Genomic DNA, 16,032 nt, shown 5'->3' with positions numbered 1-16,032 from the left:
ATTTCTGGTTTAAAAGTAAAAATTATTTGTTTTTCAGTTTATGGATAGAAGAGGAAATTGAGTTCACAATGCATCACTTGTCAACTCCACAGAATTCCTACTTTGATGCCTCAGAAACACGGAGGCAACTCCTAAGTTCTTTAAAGGTTTTCCAAGTAGAATATCAACAAATTACGGCAGGCTCTACCAAGCTGGAAAAGATTTCACATACAGCCCCAGTAACAGATTGTCTTGATCTAAAAGATCAGCCAGCCTAACTAACTAGAGAGGGCTAATGACCAGTAGATGGTAAAGAATCTGGCGACCGTGACAACTCACAACACAAAACAAAATACTAAATGACTCTCAGTCCTACTTCTGTAGCAACACTTGCAGAGAGGTAGAAAAGAGGATAATAAAAAAGCTAAGCATAACATAATGCTAATTTAATTACTTATACTCTAAATTTTAGCAATATGTCCATTAATCTATTACTCAAGAAAATAAACCAATTCACAGGATCACAAGTTTTAAGGTAGAGGAGGCCTTAGAAATGATTTATCTAATTCAGTGGTGTCAAACTCAAATGGAAACAGATCTCTGCTACCCCACATATTGACTCAAAAACAATAAATTAACATTCTGTTGTATTGTATTCTTATTTATTGTGTTAAACATTTCCCAATTACATTTTAATCTAGTTTGGGCAGCACTCAGGAGTTTTGACAACTCTGATCTAGTCCAATATACTCATTTCACATACAAGAACTCTAAAACCCAGGATAAATAATCTTCACAAGGCCACACAGCTAGTAACAGAAGATCAGGGCTTTGAAACTAGATCCTGCTGTTTAAAACTATCAAATACAAAAATACTAAATTCAAAACCCAAGATATCCACTGACCTGTTAACAAGAATTATGAAGCTCAACCTATAATGCAGGGATACTCTCTAACAACAGACAGTGAAAGGCCATCTATATGGTGCCAGGAGGGTAACAGCCTGCCAAAAAGAGAAAAATCTCCCTACAATGTCACTGATGCCTGAAATTATACCATTACCAATTTTGTCTCTTAGGATTAAGCATTGCCCTACCATTACCAATTTTGTCTCTTAGGATGAGGCATTGTCCTGTCCTCTCCGTCCTCTTTTAAGATGAAAACATTTCTACCCAGAAGTGAAGACAAAGGTAGATATAAGGGATAGAATCAGAATGTCTCCTAGGAGGAATAACAAAAGGACCAGTAGTTAGATTCAGACAGCAAGAGGGGATTGAAGTTGAAGAAAACTGGAAAGGTAGGAGGTGGGCCCTTTGTGAAGAGCTTTAAATGATAAAAGAGAATTCCATAATACTTCATCTTGCAGGTAACTGTAAGCCACAGGAGACCGTTTAGCAGAGGGAGTGTTCAGACCTATGCTTTAGGTTTATGCTTTAAGATGTATATCTTAATCTTAATAAAGATGATAACTGAACTCATGCGAGCTGAAGAGATCACCAAATAAGACAGTACAGAACAAAAAGAGAAGTCCTTTGGGGACACCAATGGTTAGGGGGCATGACCTGGATGAATATTAAGCAAAGGTCACTGAGAAGGAGTAGTCAGACAGGTTGGAGAACCAGCAAAGTGCAGTGTCATAAAAACATCATAGAGGAGAATATCTAGGGGGAAATAGTGATTGACATCATATAAGGCTGCAGAGAGACCAAGAATAAGCAACATCTTTAAAGAAACTAAGAAAAAGATGGTGAAGAGGCCCATACCAGAGGCCAGACAGTTTTCAGGGCACTAGAGAACCAAATTTCAAAGTACTGAAAAGGGAGTGGAGATGGCAAACCAAAATCTTAGGAAAAAAATCATCAGGTGACCAAGAAAATATCAAACACTGACCTTTATGTCTACTTTCCCATCTCTACCAAAATTTCACAAAAATCATCTACACAAGTTAAGGGCAACCCTTATGAAGGTATAAAACTAGAACAGGAAGGCTTTTGCAAATGATACTCTGTAACAAATCATATTTTTATAATAACACAATTGACTGGAAGAGAGAATTACAAGATCCCACTGGTACTTACTGTTTGATGACTATAAAAATGCATTGATTTAAAACAACAAAACCTTGCTTCAAAGCTTTCTAACAAGGTGTCTCCTATGCACATGTTAAAATCATACATTACTTGAAAAATGAAATATAACAAATAAATTTAATAATGCTCAGATAATTTATATAATATGAAGCATAAAACAAGATGTCAAAGATGTCTGCTACAGTCACGAATGATGTTAAATGCAGAGACCAAATGAAAAAAGAATTTGCTATGATCTCCTACTATTGTCTGGCATAAGGCTGAACTGATTAGACTACCCCAGGGGCAAGGAAGCTGAGATCAAAGGTTCCCCACCAGTGTGAGGTAACAGTTTACCTGTTTAGAGGCTTAAGGGTTTGCAAAGATTTTTACATACATTATATTAAACTTTGCAAAAACCCATGAAGTAAGTGTTATTATCTACATTTTACAGATAAGATAAGCTGAATGAGGTAAAGTGATTTATTTGTCCAGAGATTTGTGCCACAGCTATTTGGACAGAAGGCAGGATGAGAACACAGGTTTTTGTGCCTCCAAGTTCATTCAGTCCTTATACAATATATCACAAAGCTTCTCCAAATCCATAATTACACAGGAAAAACCACATAGTGAAAAAGCAATTTTCACAATAAACTGAAAACCCTAACTTCAGTCAATATATAATTAGATAGATAAACTATAGAACTCAAGTCAAAAGCAAATGGAACAATGAAATGGGTCCAGAATTTAACAAGAAAGAAAGACAGCAGCCTGGATTGACTTTGAAAAATCAGACAGTGCCTTTGATAATTCTGAAATAAAGACATATAACAATAATATTCTTCCAGTAGTGCTATGTGGCTACAACACATGGATGACTAAAGTCTCTAAAGAACTGGACTTCAAAGTCACCTAAAAGGCAATGTAGGGGCATATGGTGGGCATATGGTACACCTGGAAAGGGGCTACCTACCAGTTACCTATAGAAGCCCAGGCAAGTCACTGAGCTTCTCTGGGCTTCAGCTTTGTATCTATAAAAAAGGGGAGCTGGTCTAGAAAATGTTTAAGGTCATTTCCAACTTGCAATCTATGATCCTGTAACACATCACCACCTATGAACTACAAAAAAAAATAAATAAAACAAGCAAAAAGGATGTCTTCAGAGAAATGTATGACTAAAAAATGTATATGTGTCTATACATCAAAAAAAACCCAAACATATAAGAATAGACCCAGCATATCTAGTAACCACCCTGCAAAGGGTATACAGGAGGAGCGCATGCAGCACACATGAAAAAAACACACAGATGGGTGATGATCAGATCACAGCTGCATTAGATAAGTAAAAACTATGTGCTTATTTGTTGTAAAAGAAATGTATATATAATAAATTGGTGAGTTTAGATAAGAAAAAATAATGCAAATGTCAGGTGTTCATAAAGGTCATATCATATGATTTGCCTCCCAAAGGCTTCACAGTTTTCTGTTTGATAATCTTTAATAAGCAAAATAATCATATCATTGTTAAAGTTGCAAACCTAATCTAAAAACATACAAAAAACCAATTACTGCTTTAAAATGTAAAATATATACTACGTGTCTGACCAATCCTTTCCCTTCATTGGTTAATCTCCCACCTTCAAACTACAGTCATCCCCACAAGGATCTGATCTCAAGTGTTCTGCTTCAAAAGCAGAATTGGCCAAATGCAAAAGAAAGTACAAAAGCTAACTGATGAAAACAACACCTTAAAAGTTAGAATTGGGCAAGTAGAAGCTAATGATTCTATGAGGCATCAAGAATCAATCAAACAGGGGCAGATAGGTGGCAGTGGATAGGGCACTGGCCCTGGGATCAGGAGGACCTGAATTGAAATCTGGCCTCAGACACCTGATACTTACTAGCTGTGTGACCCTAGGAAAGTCACTTAAGCCCACTGCCTAGCCAAAAAAAGAAAAGTGAGGCAGCTAGGTGGTCAAGTGGATAGAGCTCCAGTCTTGGAGTCAGGAGGACCTCAGTTCAAATCCAGCTTCAGACACTTGACACTTACTAACTTTATGTGACCCTAGGCAAGTCACTTGACCCCAACTATCTCATCAAAAAGCAAAAACAAACAAAAAGTATAAAAACATGAATGCTAAAACTTGTCTTGATATGTAATTGGGGAAAAAATAAAATACTAATAAAAAAAGAAAACAGAAATGAGACGTGAAGTTTAAATTTAGTAAGTCAATTAAGCAAATATTTATTATGTACTACATCCAAGGCACTGTGTCGGTGGGCAATGATTACGTTAAGACTTTAAAAGGCCACCCTCCAATAAAGTTTTTGCTTCAGAGCATTCTCTGAATGATAATGGGAGGGGGTGGAACAGGGAGGAAGGAAGCCCTCCAATAACAAATGGAGATGGTGAAATGAAGAAGATATTTGAAGCCTTGATTAAAAATCCTCTTAGAGAGTGGAGCCAAGATAGTGGAGTAAAAGCAATGACTTGCTTGAGCTCTCCCCCAAACCCCTCCAAATACCTATAAAAAATGGCTCTAAACAAATTCTAAAGCAGCAGAACCCACAAAAAGAGTGAAACAAATTTACAGCCCAAGACAGCCTGGATGGTTGATCAGAAAGGTACATCACGCAGAGCAGGAAGAGGAGTGCAGTTTGCCATGGGCACACAGGCCTCAACGAACCTGGAGCAGGCCTCAGAGGACTGAATCACAGGCAGATGTGGCGATTTCCAGACTCCTCAACCCACACTAATGCCAAAGACAACTTAGAAAGTCAGTGAGAAAAGTCTGCGTCTGCAGTGAGAGAGAAGCACCTGGTCCCAGCCCCAGTCACCAACCTCAGCCCCAGAGCAGGGGCTGCTTCCAGCCCACAGACTAAGGGGGGATGGGGTGTCTGATCAGAGGGGCATTGCAGAGATCTCTTTGCTGGTGCAGCATTCTCTTGCTTTGCTCATGCTTGGATCTGGGTCACAGTTCTGGGTGGCAGTCCTCTGGGGCAAGGAGTGCTAGCATGGGGAGCTCGTAGTGGCGGTGAAGAGAGAATCCTCCTCCGAGTTCAAAGGCAGACAAGAGTGCTTGTGGTCACTCACAGACCACAGCACAGGCCAGTAAAGGAGTAAACACCTCACCCTTGATCATACCAACTTGGAAGAACTGAAAATGTACAGGTCCCTAGAAGTATCTCTGGAAACAGCTGCACAAAACCCCTGAAGCTTGGGACAGTACATTCTCCACACTGGAAGCAGACTCTTACCTTAACAAAGAGTTTATAACTCAAGTAATTGGCTGAGATCATGAGCAAGCAGTGCAAAAAGAGTCTGACTACAGAATCTTACTTTGGTGACAAAGAAGATCAAAACATACAACCAGAAGAAGACAACAAAGTCAAAGCTCCTACATCCAAAGCCTCTAAGAAAAATCTGAATTGGTCCCAGGCCATGGAAGAGCTCAAAAGGTATTTTGAGAAGCAAGTAAGGGAAGTAGAGGAAAAACTGAGAATGATGCAAGAAAATGATGGAAAACTTGTCAACAGCTTGCTAAAGGAGACCCAAAAAAATGTTGAAGAAAATAATACCTTAAAAAATAGCCTAGCCCAAATGGTAAAAGGGGTCCAAAAAGCCAATGAGGAAAATGCCCTAAAAAGCAAAATTGGCCAAATGGAAAAGGAAGTCCAAAAGCTTACTGAAGAAAATACTTCCTTAAAAATTAGAATAGCGTAATTGGAAGCTTGTGACTTCATGAGAAATCAAGACACTGTAAAACAAATCCAAAAGAATGAAAAATTAGAAAACAATGTGAAATATCTCACTGGAAAAACAACTGATCTGGAAAACAGATCCAGGAGAGATCATTTAAAAATTATTGGACTATCTGAAAGCCATGATCAAAAAAAGAGCCTAGACATCACATTTCAAGAAATTATCAAGGAAAACTCCCCACCAGAGGGCAAAATAGAAAATGAAAGACTCCACTGATCACCTCCTGAAAGAGATCCCCAAAGGAAAACTCCTAGGAATGTTGCAGCCAAATTCCAGAGTTCCCAGGTCAAGGAGAAAATAACAAGCAGCCAGAAATAAACAATTCAAGTATTGTGGAAACAACCAGGATGACACAAGATTTAGCAGCTTCTACATTAAGGGACTGCAGGGCATGGAATATAATATTCCGGAAGGCAAAGGAGACAGGATTACAACCAAGAATCACCTACCCAGCAAAACTGAGTATAATCCTTCAGGGGAAAAAAATGGTCATTCAGTGAAATAGGGGACTTTCAAGCATTCTTGATTAAAAGACCAGAAACAAATAGAAAATATGACTTTCAAATACAACACTCAAGTGAAACATGAAGAGGTAAACAGGAAAGAGAAATCACAAGCGACTTATTAAAGCTGAGCTATTTACATTCCTGCATGGAAAGATGACATTTGTAACTCATGAGTCTTTTGTCAGTATTAGGGTAGTGGGACGGGAAAAAAATTATATGCATGTATGTAGATAGATAGATATATAGATAGATAGAGGGCACAGGGTGAGTTGAAGATGAAGGGGTGATATCTGGAGAATAAAATTAAGGGGTGAGAGAGGATTATACTGGGAGAAGAAAGGGAGAGGCAGAATGGGGTAAATTATCTCACATGAAACAGACAAGAAAAGGCTTTTACAGTGGAGGGGAAATGGGGGAAGGTGAGAGGGAATGAGGATTTGGCTTAAGGAGGGAATAACATACACAATTGGGTATGGAAATCTATCTTACCCTACAGGAAAATAAGGGGGGAAGGGGACAAGAGAGCGGGGAGATGATAGAGGGGAGAACAGATTGGGGGAGGGGATAATCAAAAGCAAACACTTCTGAGGAGGGACAGGGTCAAAAGAGAGAACAGAATAAATGGGTGGGGGCGGAATAGGATGAAGGGAAATATACTTAGTTTTTCACAACATGACTACTATGGAAGTGTTTTGCATGACTACACATGTATAACCTTAATCAAGTTACTTGCCTTTTCAATGAGGGTGGGTGGGGAGGGAGAAAGGGAGAAAATGTGTAACCCAAAGTTTTAATAACACATGTTAAAAAAAAATTGTTTTCACATGCAAGTGGGAAATAAGAAATACAGGAAATGGGGTATAGACATCTGTCCTGCCCTACAGGAAAACAGAAGGGGGGAAGAGATAGCAGGGAGGACAGATTAGGGGAAGGGGTATACAGAATGCATGCTACCTTGGGGTGGGGGAAGGGATGAGATGGGGAGAAAATATGGAACTCAAAATCTTGAGGAAGTGAATGCTGAAAACTAAAAATAAATAAATTTTAAAAAAAAAACAAAAAAAAATGAAAAATCCTCTTACAGTAGGAGTTCCTAATCCGAGGGATCTGTGAGTATGCTTTTATTTTATATTTTAATAACTTTATTTAAACAAAATCAGTTTTCTTGTTAATTCTACATATTTTATCTTTTGCACTTAAAAATAATTATTCTGAGAAGAGGTCTTGAGGCTTCAAAAGACTGCCACAAGAGTCCATGACACATAAAAGGTTTTAATGAATACAAATTCATGAAAGAATATCAAGTTTATCCACAAACACAAAACAGTCCTTTGGCACCAGGCTGGGATATACCCTGGGTCAAATCATATCCTTGGCAAAGTAACACAACTTCTAAAATATCAGATTTAAATACAGAGTGTTTTCATGGGTTGTCATGGATCAGTGGAAAGAACATAGGATACAGAATCAAAAGACCTAAAGTTCAAATTCTGGCCCTATTACTTAGTATCTACAAGATATGCAGCAAGTCATTATCCATTTCTGGCTTATCTTTCTCCATATTTCCTCATGTATCAAATAAAAGGTCAGAGTAGACCAGGGGTCCTTAACTTTGGGTCTGTGAGCTTCTACTTCTAATATTGTGAAAACTATTTCAGTATAATTGATCTCCTATGTATTTTACTGTATGCATTAAAAACCATACACAGAGGGGTACCATAGACTTTACTAGACTGCCAAAAGAATCCATGACACAAAAAAAGTTATTAACCCCCATGGATTAGATGATTTCTGATGACCCTTCCAGTTCTAAACCTACAAAGATAAACTGATCATTTCATGGTCCTTAGCCAAACTTGGTATTCAAACTACAGCTGGTTCCATGCAAACAGCATCTCCCAACAGCAGCATGAAAAACACCTTTTAAGAATTACTCCTAACTCTAACACCGCTTCTAGCTGTCATCATTTGGAACTGTGTATCAAAGTAATTCTTGATATAACAGACTAAACAAGAACCCCTTGCCAACAAAGAGCAAATGAATTTCCTTCTGCAAAATGAAGTTACACAAAAAGCCTACTTCAAATAACATCAACTAATACTTTCTGAAAGATTCACGACAATGCTACTGCACTGCCCGACACACCCTGTTACTAAGTATTAATTTAAAGCATGCCAACAAAAGGACAGATAGAAAAGTAATTTTTTGAATTATTATTCAGTGAATCTGCTACTTTTTTCCCTTTTAATACAAAAGAAAACCAGGAAAGATTATTTATTTTTCCTTTTCTTTCTTACAACTAACTAAACCGATTTTTTTTCTCCTAGAAAAGCCATTAAAAAAGGTCAAATTTGTGGTTGTTTAGGGACTGATGATGAGAAGAAATTCGTGAACTGCCCCAAGACCTTGCCTGAGGCTGCCCTTCATTGGCTGATTATTTTAAGCAAAAAAGCTTCAATAAAATGCAGGCAAGGAGACTAAGGGAAATTCAAATATATCAATATTGGTTTTTTGGGGAAATTTGTCTAAAGGTGACGTGAGAAGGACATAATACTAAAATGAGGTCTTTCCTTTAAGTACTTTATTGTTAACCATTTGGAAGGCTAGCCCACTTAGCTACCAACAATGACCTCCTTTGTCTGTGAACAAGTCTATCAGGTAAGAGCACTTTTTTTTTTCAATTGTTCTGAAAAATCTGCCCAGAGGCTGCTTTTCAAGTTGGTCAACACAAATACCATCATGCAGAGCAGTATTAGTAGAACTGTACTAGAACTAACGACTCTAAAGCAGGCTTTGTCATAGAGATCAATACAGAGTCCAGGAAATTATCCCAGGGAGAAAACTAGAGGATGCTGCCCACTTCAGCAATAAAGCCTGTTATAACATTCTTTAATTTCAAAGGCTACTCTGCAAGATGGTATGAACAGATCACAGTTTTTGTATCTTTGGCACTACTACTGGAATTTATATAATAAAGGACCTTCTAAAATCTCACCCTGAAAATTAGTGAAAAACTCACCTCAAATAGAATGCCAGTGCTCATTTAAGCAATAAGCCTTGATTAACTTCGAATACCACCACCCAAGATAACACTTAGGATATATCCTCCAGTCTGCAGAATAACGGACCTGAAGGGGTTGTACCCATTGAAGCCTTTCCAGCTATCAGTGCCCCACCCCCAAAATGATACCTTGTGTCTCTTGTGCATATTTCGCACGTACATATATACAGACACGTTATTTTTCTCCGCTAGAAGCGCCTTGGAGGGCAGGGGCTGTTTCGTCTCGGTATCCACGCGACCCGGCATACAAAAGGAGCTTAATAAATCCATTGATGGGGACTTTTAAGGTCACTTCCAGCACTAAATCTGGGCTAAGATAGAAAAGCTGGGAAATGATCCCGGTTGGCCAACTCACTTAAGGAATGAAGCCCGGGACGCTGTTCGCCAATTTCAAATATTCCCACTGTGCAGGAAGGCGAATGTGGGGAGATCGCCCCGTCTTTGGGCCGGGGGAGGGGGGCGCGCAAGGATGTCTGGGGGCGTCCTTAACCTGCGTAAAGGGGGAGCGGGGCGTGAACGGGCTGTTTGTAATGTTTTGATCCGTGGGACTGGTCTCCTTTGTGATTCTTTGGGTTTTACAGTTGGCATTGAGGGACGTGCCCCAGAGAAAGGGTCCCTCCCCAGGGGTCCGGGACCCACAAAAGATCGCCCCCGACTCCTGGGATCGGACGCTCCTCGCAAAACAAAGCGCCCGCAGGACCGGGTCGAGGCGGACCCTGGGGGGGCCCCGGAGGGGGGGCGGCCTCGCCTGCTCCTACGCACCATTCTCCCTACCCCCCTCCCCCGGGCCGGCCGAGGCCTAGGCGCGGGGCGGGCCCGGGACGCCACACTAAGCCCCCCACGCAGCCCCGGCCATCTGGAGGCGCCCCGGCCAGGCAGGCCCCCGAGCGAGCTCCCCGGGTCGGGGCGAAGGGCTGCCGGGGACTCACCTTCATCGTAGTCCATGGCGGGCGCCTCGGGCCGGGGGACCCCAAGCGGCGGCTGCGGCTGCGGCTCCGGCTCCGGAGGCTGAGGAGAGTGAGACCACAGAAGAAGACGCTCTCACCTCAGGTGCCTCCCGCGACAATGAGGCTGCCGGGCGCTGGAGGGCGGGAGCCTGGCGGGCCGGAAAAGGTCAGCGAGGGAGCGCGGCCCGCGATTGGCGGAGATGCGCGTGGATGGGGCGGGGCTTGAGGGGGAGGAGACGAGAGGAAGTCGGTGTTACGTCACTCCAGGGCTCTCCCAGGGCCGGGCCCCCTCCCCCACAACGGGTGGGGGCGGGGCTGGCAGGGAGAGGAGGCGAGTGCTGGAGCTAGAGGGGTGGGCGACCAGCCGCCGCTGGGGTGCCTGGGAAGGGCGGGTCGCCTGCCCCGTGGGGGAGGGGGGATTCTCCTCGGATTTATCCAAATGACATAAAGCAGGCCCATAGCCTGGGGTCCTCGGTGCTATTGTTTAGGAGAAAGAAGAAAATATAGTGCCACCCTTGGGTCCGTGGTCTGCCTCCTACACGACCTAGCACTCTGCGCCTCACTTTTTTCGTCTGTGAAATGGGAAGAATACCTGTAGCATGTACCTGGAGGGTCGTTGTGAGGGTCACAGGAGATACTGGATGAAAAACGCTTTGTAAACTTGATGGTGCTAGGCAGATGTCCATATAATCACCAGAATTTGGCTCAGATCATGAGCTTCTTATTTCAAAATTCATACTTAAGTTGAAAGACTTAAATTGAGGAAAGTAGGGTAAACCGTAAGACCATATAGGTATGAACTAAATAACATCCCTCATGAATATGAAGTGGAAGTTATGAATAGATTTAAGGGATTAGATCTGGTAGATAGAGTACCTGAAGAACTGTGGACAGAGGTTCACAATACTGCACAGGAGGAAGCAACAAAAAACTTCCCAAAGAAAAAGAAGAGCAAGAAAGCAAATTGGCTATCTAATTAGGCTTTACAAATAGCTGAAAAAAGGAAGAAAACAAAAGGGAAAGGAGAAAGGGAAAGATATACCCAACTGAATGCAAAGTTCCAAAGATAAAAGGTTTTCTTAACTAAAGAATTTGAATACAGATGGAAGCTTACTATTTGCTATTTTTTTCTTCTGTTGTATTTTGTTTCCTCTTCCTGGTGGTTCCTCCTATTGGTTCTAATTCTTCCTTACAACATCACTAATGTGAAAATATGTTTAATAAGAATGTATATGTATAGCCTATATCAGAATGGGAGCTATCTTGGGGAGGAAAGGGGGAAGGGAGAGGGAGATAAAGGTAAAACTCAAAAGCTTATGGAAGTGATTGTTGATAAATCAAAATAAATTAATGAAAAAAATTTTTAAAGGTTTTCTTAAATGTACAATGCAAAGAAATAGAAGAAAAGAATAGGAATGGGAAAGAGATCTCTTCAAGAAAATTAGAGATATCAAGGGAAAGTCTCATGCAAAAATGAGCATGTTAAAAGACAGGTAGGGATTAACAGGAGCAGAATAGATTAGGAAGAGGTAGCAAGAATACACAAAAGAATTCTAAAACTTCACAGATAACCACCACCGGTGTGATTCCTAATCTAGATCCACACATCCTGGAGAATAATGTCAAGTGGACCTTAGGAAGCATTGCTAAAAATATGGCCAGTGGAGGCAACAGAATTCCAGCTGAGCTATAAAACCCTAAAAGATGATTCTGTTAAAATTCTGTACTCACTATGCCAACAAATTTGGGAAACTCAACAGTGGCCACAATTTGAAAAAGATCATTTTATATCCCAATCCTAAAGAAGGGCCATACCAAGAAATGTTCAAATTACCAAACAATTGCACTAATTTCACATACCAGTAAGGTTATGCTTAAAATTCTGCAAGCCAGGCTTCAGCAATATGAGAACCAAGAATTACCAGAAGAGCAGAATGGTTTTTGAAGAGGCAGAGGAACTAGTAACCAAATTGCCAACATTCACTGGATTATGGAAAAAGCAAGAAAGTTCCAGAAAAACATCTACTTCTGCTTCAGTGACTACACTAAAGCCTTTGTGTGGATCACAACAAAATGTGGCAAGTCTTCAAAGAGATGGAAATACCAGTTCATTTTACTTTTCTCCTGGGGAAGCTATGTTCCAGCCAAGAAGCAACAGTTAGAACTGAACATGGAACCACTGATTGGTTTAAGATTGGAAAAGAAGTACAACAAAGCTGTATATTTTCAACTTATTTATTTGACTTATATGCAGAGTATATGATGCAAAGTGTCAGGCTGGATGAATCAAAAGCTGGAATTAAGGTTGCTAGAAAAACAATCCCAGATATGCAGACAATACCACTGTGATGGCAGAAAGTGAAGAGAAATTAAGAAGTTTCTTGATAAGGGTGAAAGAAGAGAGTGTAAAAGCTGGCTTGAAGCTTAACACCAAAAAAAACTAAGATCTTGGCAACAGGTGCCATCACTTCCCGGTTATGGAGAGAGAAGAAATGGAAACAGTGTCAGATTTTATATTCTTGGGCTCAAAAATCATTACAGATAACAACTGCAGCAATAAAATTAAAGATGCTCTTTGGAAGGAAAGCTATGGCAAATCTGGACAGCATACTTAAAAAGCAGAGACATCACTTTGCTAACAAAGGTCCATATAGTCAAAGCTATGGTTTTTCCAGTAACTATGTATGTAAAAGTAGGTCTATGAGGAAAGCTAAGAACCACAGAAGCAACACTTTCAAATTGTGCTGCTAGGGAAGACTTTTGGGAGTCCCTTGGACATCAAGGAGGTCAAATCAGGCAATAGTTAAAGAAACTAATTCTGGCTATTCACTGTAAAGTCAAATAGTGAAGTTCAAACACTTTGCCCACATAAAGAAAAGACAGGGCAAAGACCCTGATGTTAGGAAAGGTTGAAGGCAAAAGGAAAAGGGGATGACAGAGGATAAGATGGATAGATAATATCATGGAAGCAACAAACATGAACTAGGGACAGACTTGAGGAGATAGTGGAGGATAAAAGGGCCTGTTATGCTATCATCTATGAGATCACAAAGAATCAGACACAACAGAATGACTGAACAACAAATGTGCTAAACGCTGAGAATACAAAAAGAAGCAAAAGACAGTCCTGCACTAGAGGAACTCACCACATGCAAATATAGATAGACAAGCAAGGGGTAGACAGTATCATGATTGTAAGTTTTGTCTGGAATAGACCTTAAAGCAGTCGTCCACAAACTTTTTTAGTAAGGTAATTCCTTTGTAAATTTTTTAGTTGTTCATGATGGTAACTGTACTAACCTTTTGAGAAAATACATAGTGACAGAAGGCCCCCATGAAGTTAGTACACTGAACTTATCACTCACATCTGTTAGCATTTGGAAAACAGTAATACCTACATATGAAAGACATTCTGTCTAAAGCAGATATGCGTGGTGGAGATTGAATTATCTCCCTAGATGCACGCTCCCAGAGATGGCACCTGGAGGCCAATTCACCCTCCTACATGTTTCCTGATCTATTTTACTGAGCTATTTATTTAGACAGTCTCCCTGAAGTAGCTCCAATGCCTCCTACCCCCCAGGAGTTCACACCTACAGGACTAGTCCAGTCCTTTCCTTTTTGAGAATGAAGAAACTGAGACCCCAATAAGTAAAGTTATTAAGATCACATAGCTAGTTACTGAAAGGCCTGGAAATTAAAGCAGGGTCTCCAAACTCCTACTCTGGCAACCTCTCCACTACTGCAAGCTATCCCTCTGTGACATCATCATGTCTTATGTCATCATCTTGGCTATTTAAAAATGTATTTAATGTCAGTTTATTATTATTGTGACTATTTACTTTTCAATAAATACATCTCTGGATAAAATGTCCTAATTTGTCCCTCTGTCTCCATTCAGTTTCCTTGTACATTCTCATTTAAAAGGAACTAGTAATTGTGTGTTTTGCCCTTCTAGTTTTCCCAGTTTCCTTGTTTTTGCTCTGTACTTGTATGTAAAATGGGTTGGCTGTGCCCACCATCTGACAGCCAATCTGTTCTGTTAACACTGCCCCTCAGAATTTTCCTGTAGAGTATGTGTGTGTGGAAGAGTGGGGTGTTAGGGTGTCTCTGTGCTTTCTACCATCAGCTTCAGTGAACCCCCAACAATAATATTCCTCTTTTTTAAGGGCTAGTGATAGCAAGCCAGTTCCAATTAACCAGATAATGTTAGATCAGCTTTTTAAACTCAGTTCTTACAAAGAGTCCCATCAAGTCCAAGTCCAAAGTCCCTCAGACTGGCATCCTGGACATCCTGAGCATGGGCTCCCCATGGCTTTGTTACTGTGCTGATACCTAATCTGGATTCCTGGATCCCCATATTCCTGTGGCTTGAGCTCCCAGGTCAGGAATTCTGCTTCCTGCACCTAAAACTGAAAAGGATAAATGAAACAGGACCAAAACTCCAAGCTCATTTCTTACATCCACATGGTCTAAGTTGTAGGTCACCAGGCTCTGCTCTCTTACCCAATGGTGATGCCTGCTGTGAGAGAAGGCATCCTTCACACTTATTATATGTCAGTTCAGGAAAGACGCCAGACTGTGCTCAGTCAGTTTTAAAATCATGGACGGTTCTAGCTACATAGCTACATAGGACTGCCCCTACTATGAGGTCTGGCCAATGAAGATTGTCCATACACTCACCAATTCTCTCTCTCTCAGAAGCAGATCCCCATAGTCTTCCACATGGGTAACATCATCTTAGATGATCTGGGCTTGTACTAACCCCTATTAGATGCAGCATACGTGAAAGGAATATTCATTTGTAGCATTGACTGGCACATGCTATCAAATAGGTTAATCCAATCAAAGAATTTCAATTACCTCAGAGTGCAATATCAGCATTATCCACTAGGTAGCAATCTACTAAAATTGCCTGCCCAGGTTTGTCAAATAATATTAGCACCGGGGCTATGAAGACCAAAGAATGAAACAATCCCTGTTCTCAAGGAACAGTCTTTTCCAAATGCCTGCCTGGATCTCTGTGCATATGCTAGAAAGCACTTCCAGTCTCAGAACGGCAGGAACTCTTTTGTCCTATCAATTCAGATGGGGAATATTAGCTTCTTACTGTTCTGAATACTTACATAGGAGAGAAAATGAAATATTAAAATATGAAATAAAATTATATTTTGGCCCCAGCCCCCAGAGCTTTTATATTTTATATAATCATATATTCTTTAAGGTAATTCATTCCAATTTCTGCCCTCAGCACCTACAGATTTAAACACTCAGTACATAATGTTGGCAGTTAATTCTGGACAGATTAAAATGAAAATGAAAATATGGCACACTGTTCTTTACCCTAGTGATCAAAGATAGTCATTGCTAATTATCTCTCTTTTGGACCCATTCTCTCTGACCTGGATGTTCTGTGAAGAGGGGGAATTATCCTTGTCTGCCCCCTCAAAGGAATGAGGGAGAGGGATTTCACTCTCCATTCTGAGAAGTAAAGGAATAGGAAGAGGGACAAGGATACCCCTCTTTTCTCACCAGGATTCATCAATGGGTTCATTACAGACTCTGGGTGTTGCTGGTTATACCATCCACCAGCTTCTCACTGAGGAGATAAATCAATAGCTCATTGGTTGCCACAGCTCCGCCTCAACTTCAGCTACACCCCTCCCTGAAGAAGTCCATATAGGAAGATGAGGGTAGAGGCACAGA

At 40.7% G+C, this 16,032-nt stretch overlaps 1 protein-coding gene across 1 annotated transcript in view; it reads right to left on the bottom strand.

Moving 5' to 3' along the window:
• The window catches only part of LOC110209985 (DBIRD complex subunit ZNF326-like), a 36,973-nt gene extending 26,518 nt beyond the window's left edge, over positions 1–10,455 (bottom strand). The window contains 1 exon segment of the mRNA XM_020988791.2: positions 10,309–10,455. Coding sequence (XP_020844450.1) covers positions 10,309–10,324 — 16 coding nt within the window. The 5' untranslated portion in view covers positions 10,325–10,455.
• Between the last annotated feature and the right edge of the window lie 5,577 nt (positions 10,456–16,032).

The sequence above is a fragment of the Phascolarctos cinereus genome, unplaced genomic scaffold (genome assembly GCF_003287225.1).
Source record: "Phascolarctos cinereus isolate Bilbo 61053 unplaced genomic scaffold, phaCin_HiC Scaffold_5;HRSCAF=322, whole genome shotgun sequence".
In the NCBI taxonomy this organism is placed as follows: Eukaryota; Metazoa; Chordata; class Mammalia; order Diprotodontia; family Phascolarctidae; genus Phascolarctos; species Phascolarctos cinereus.
This window is presented reverse-complemented; position numbering and strand designations above follow the sequence as displayed.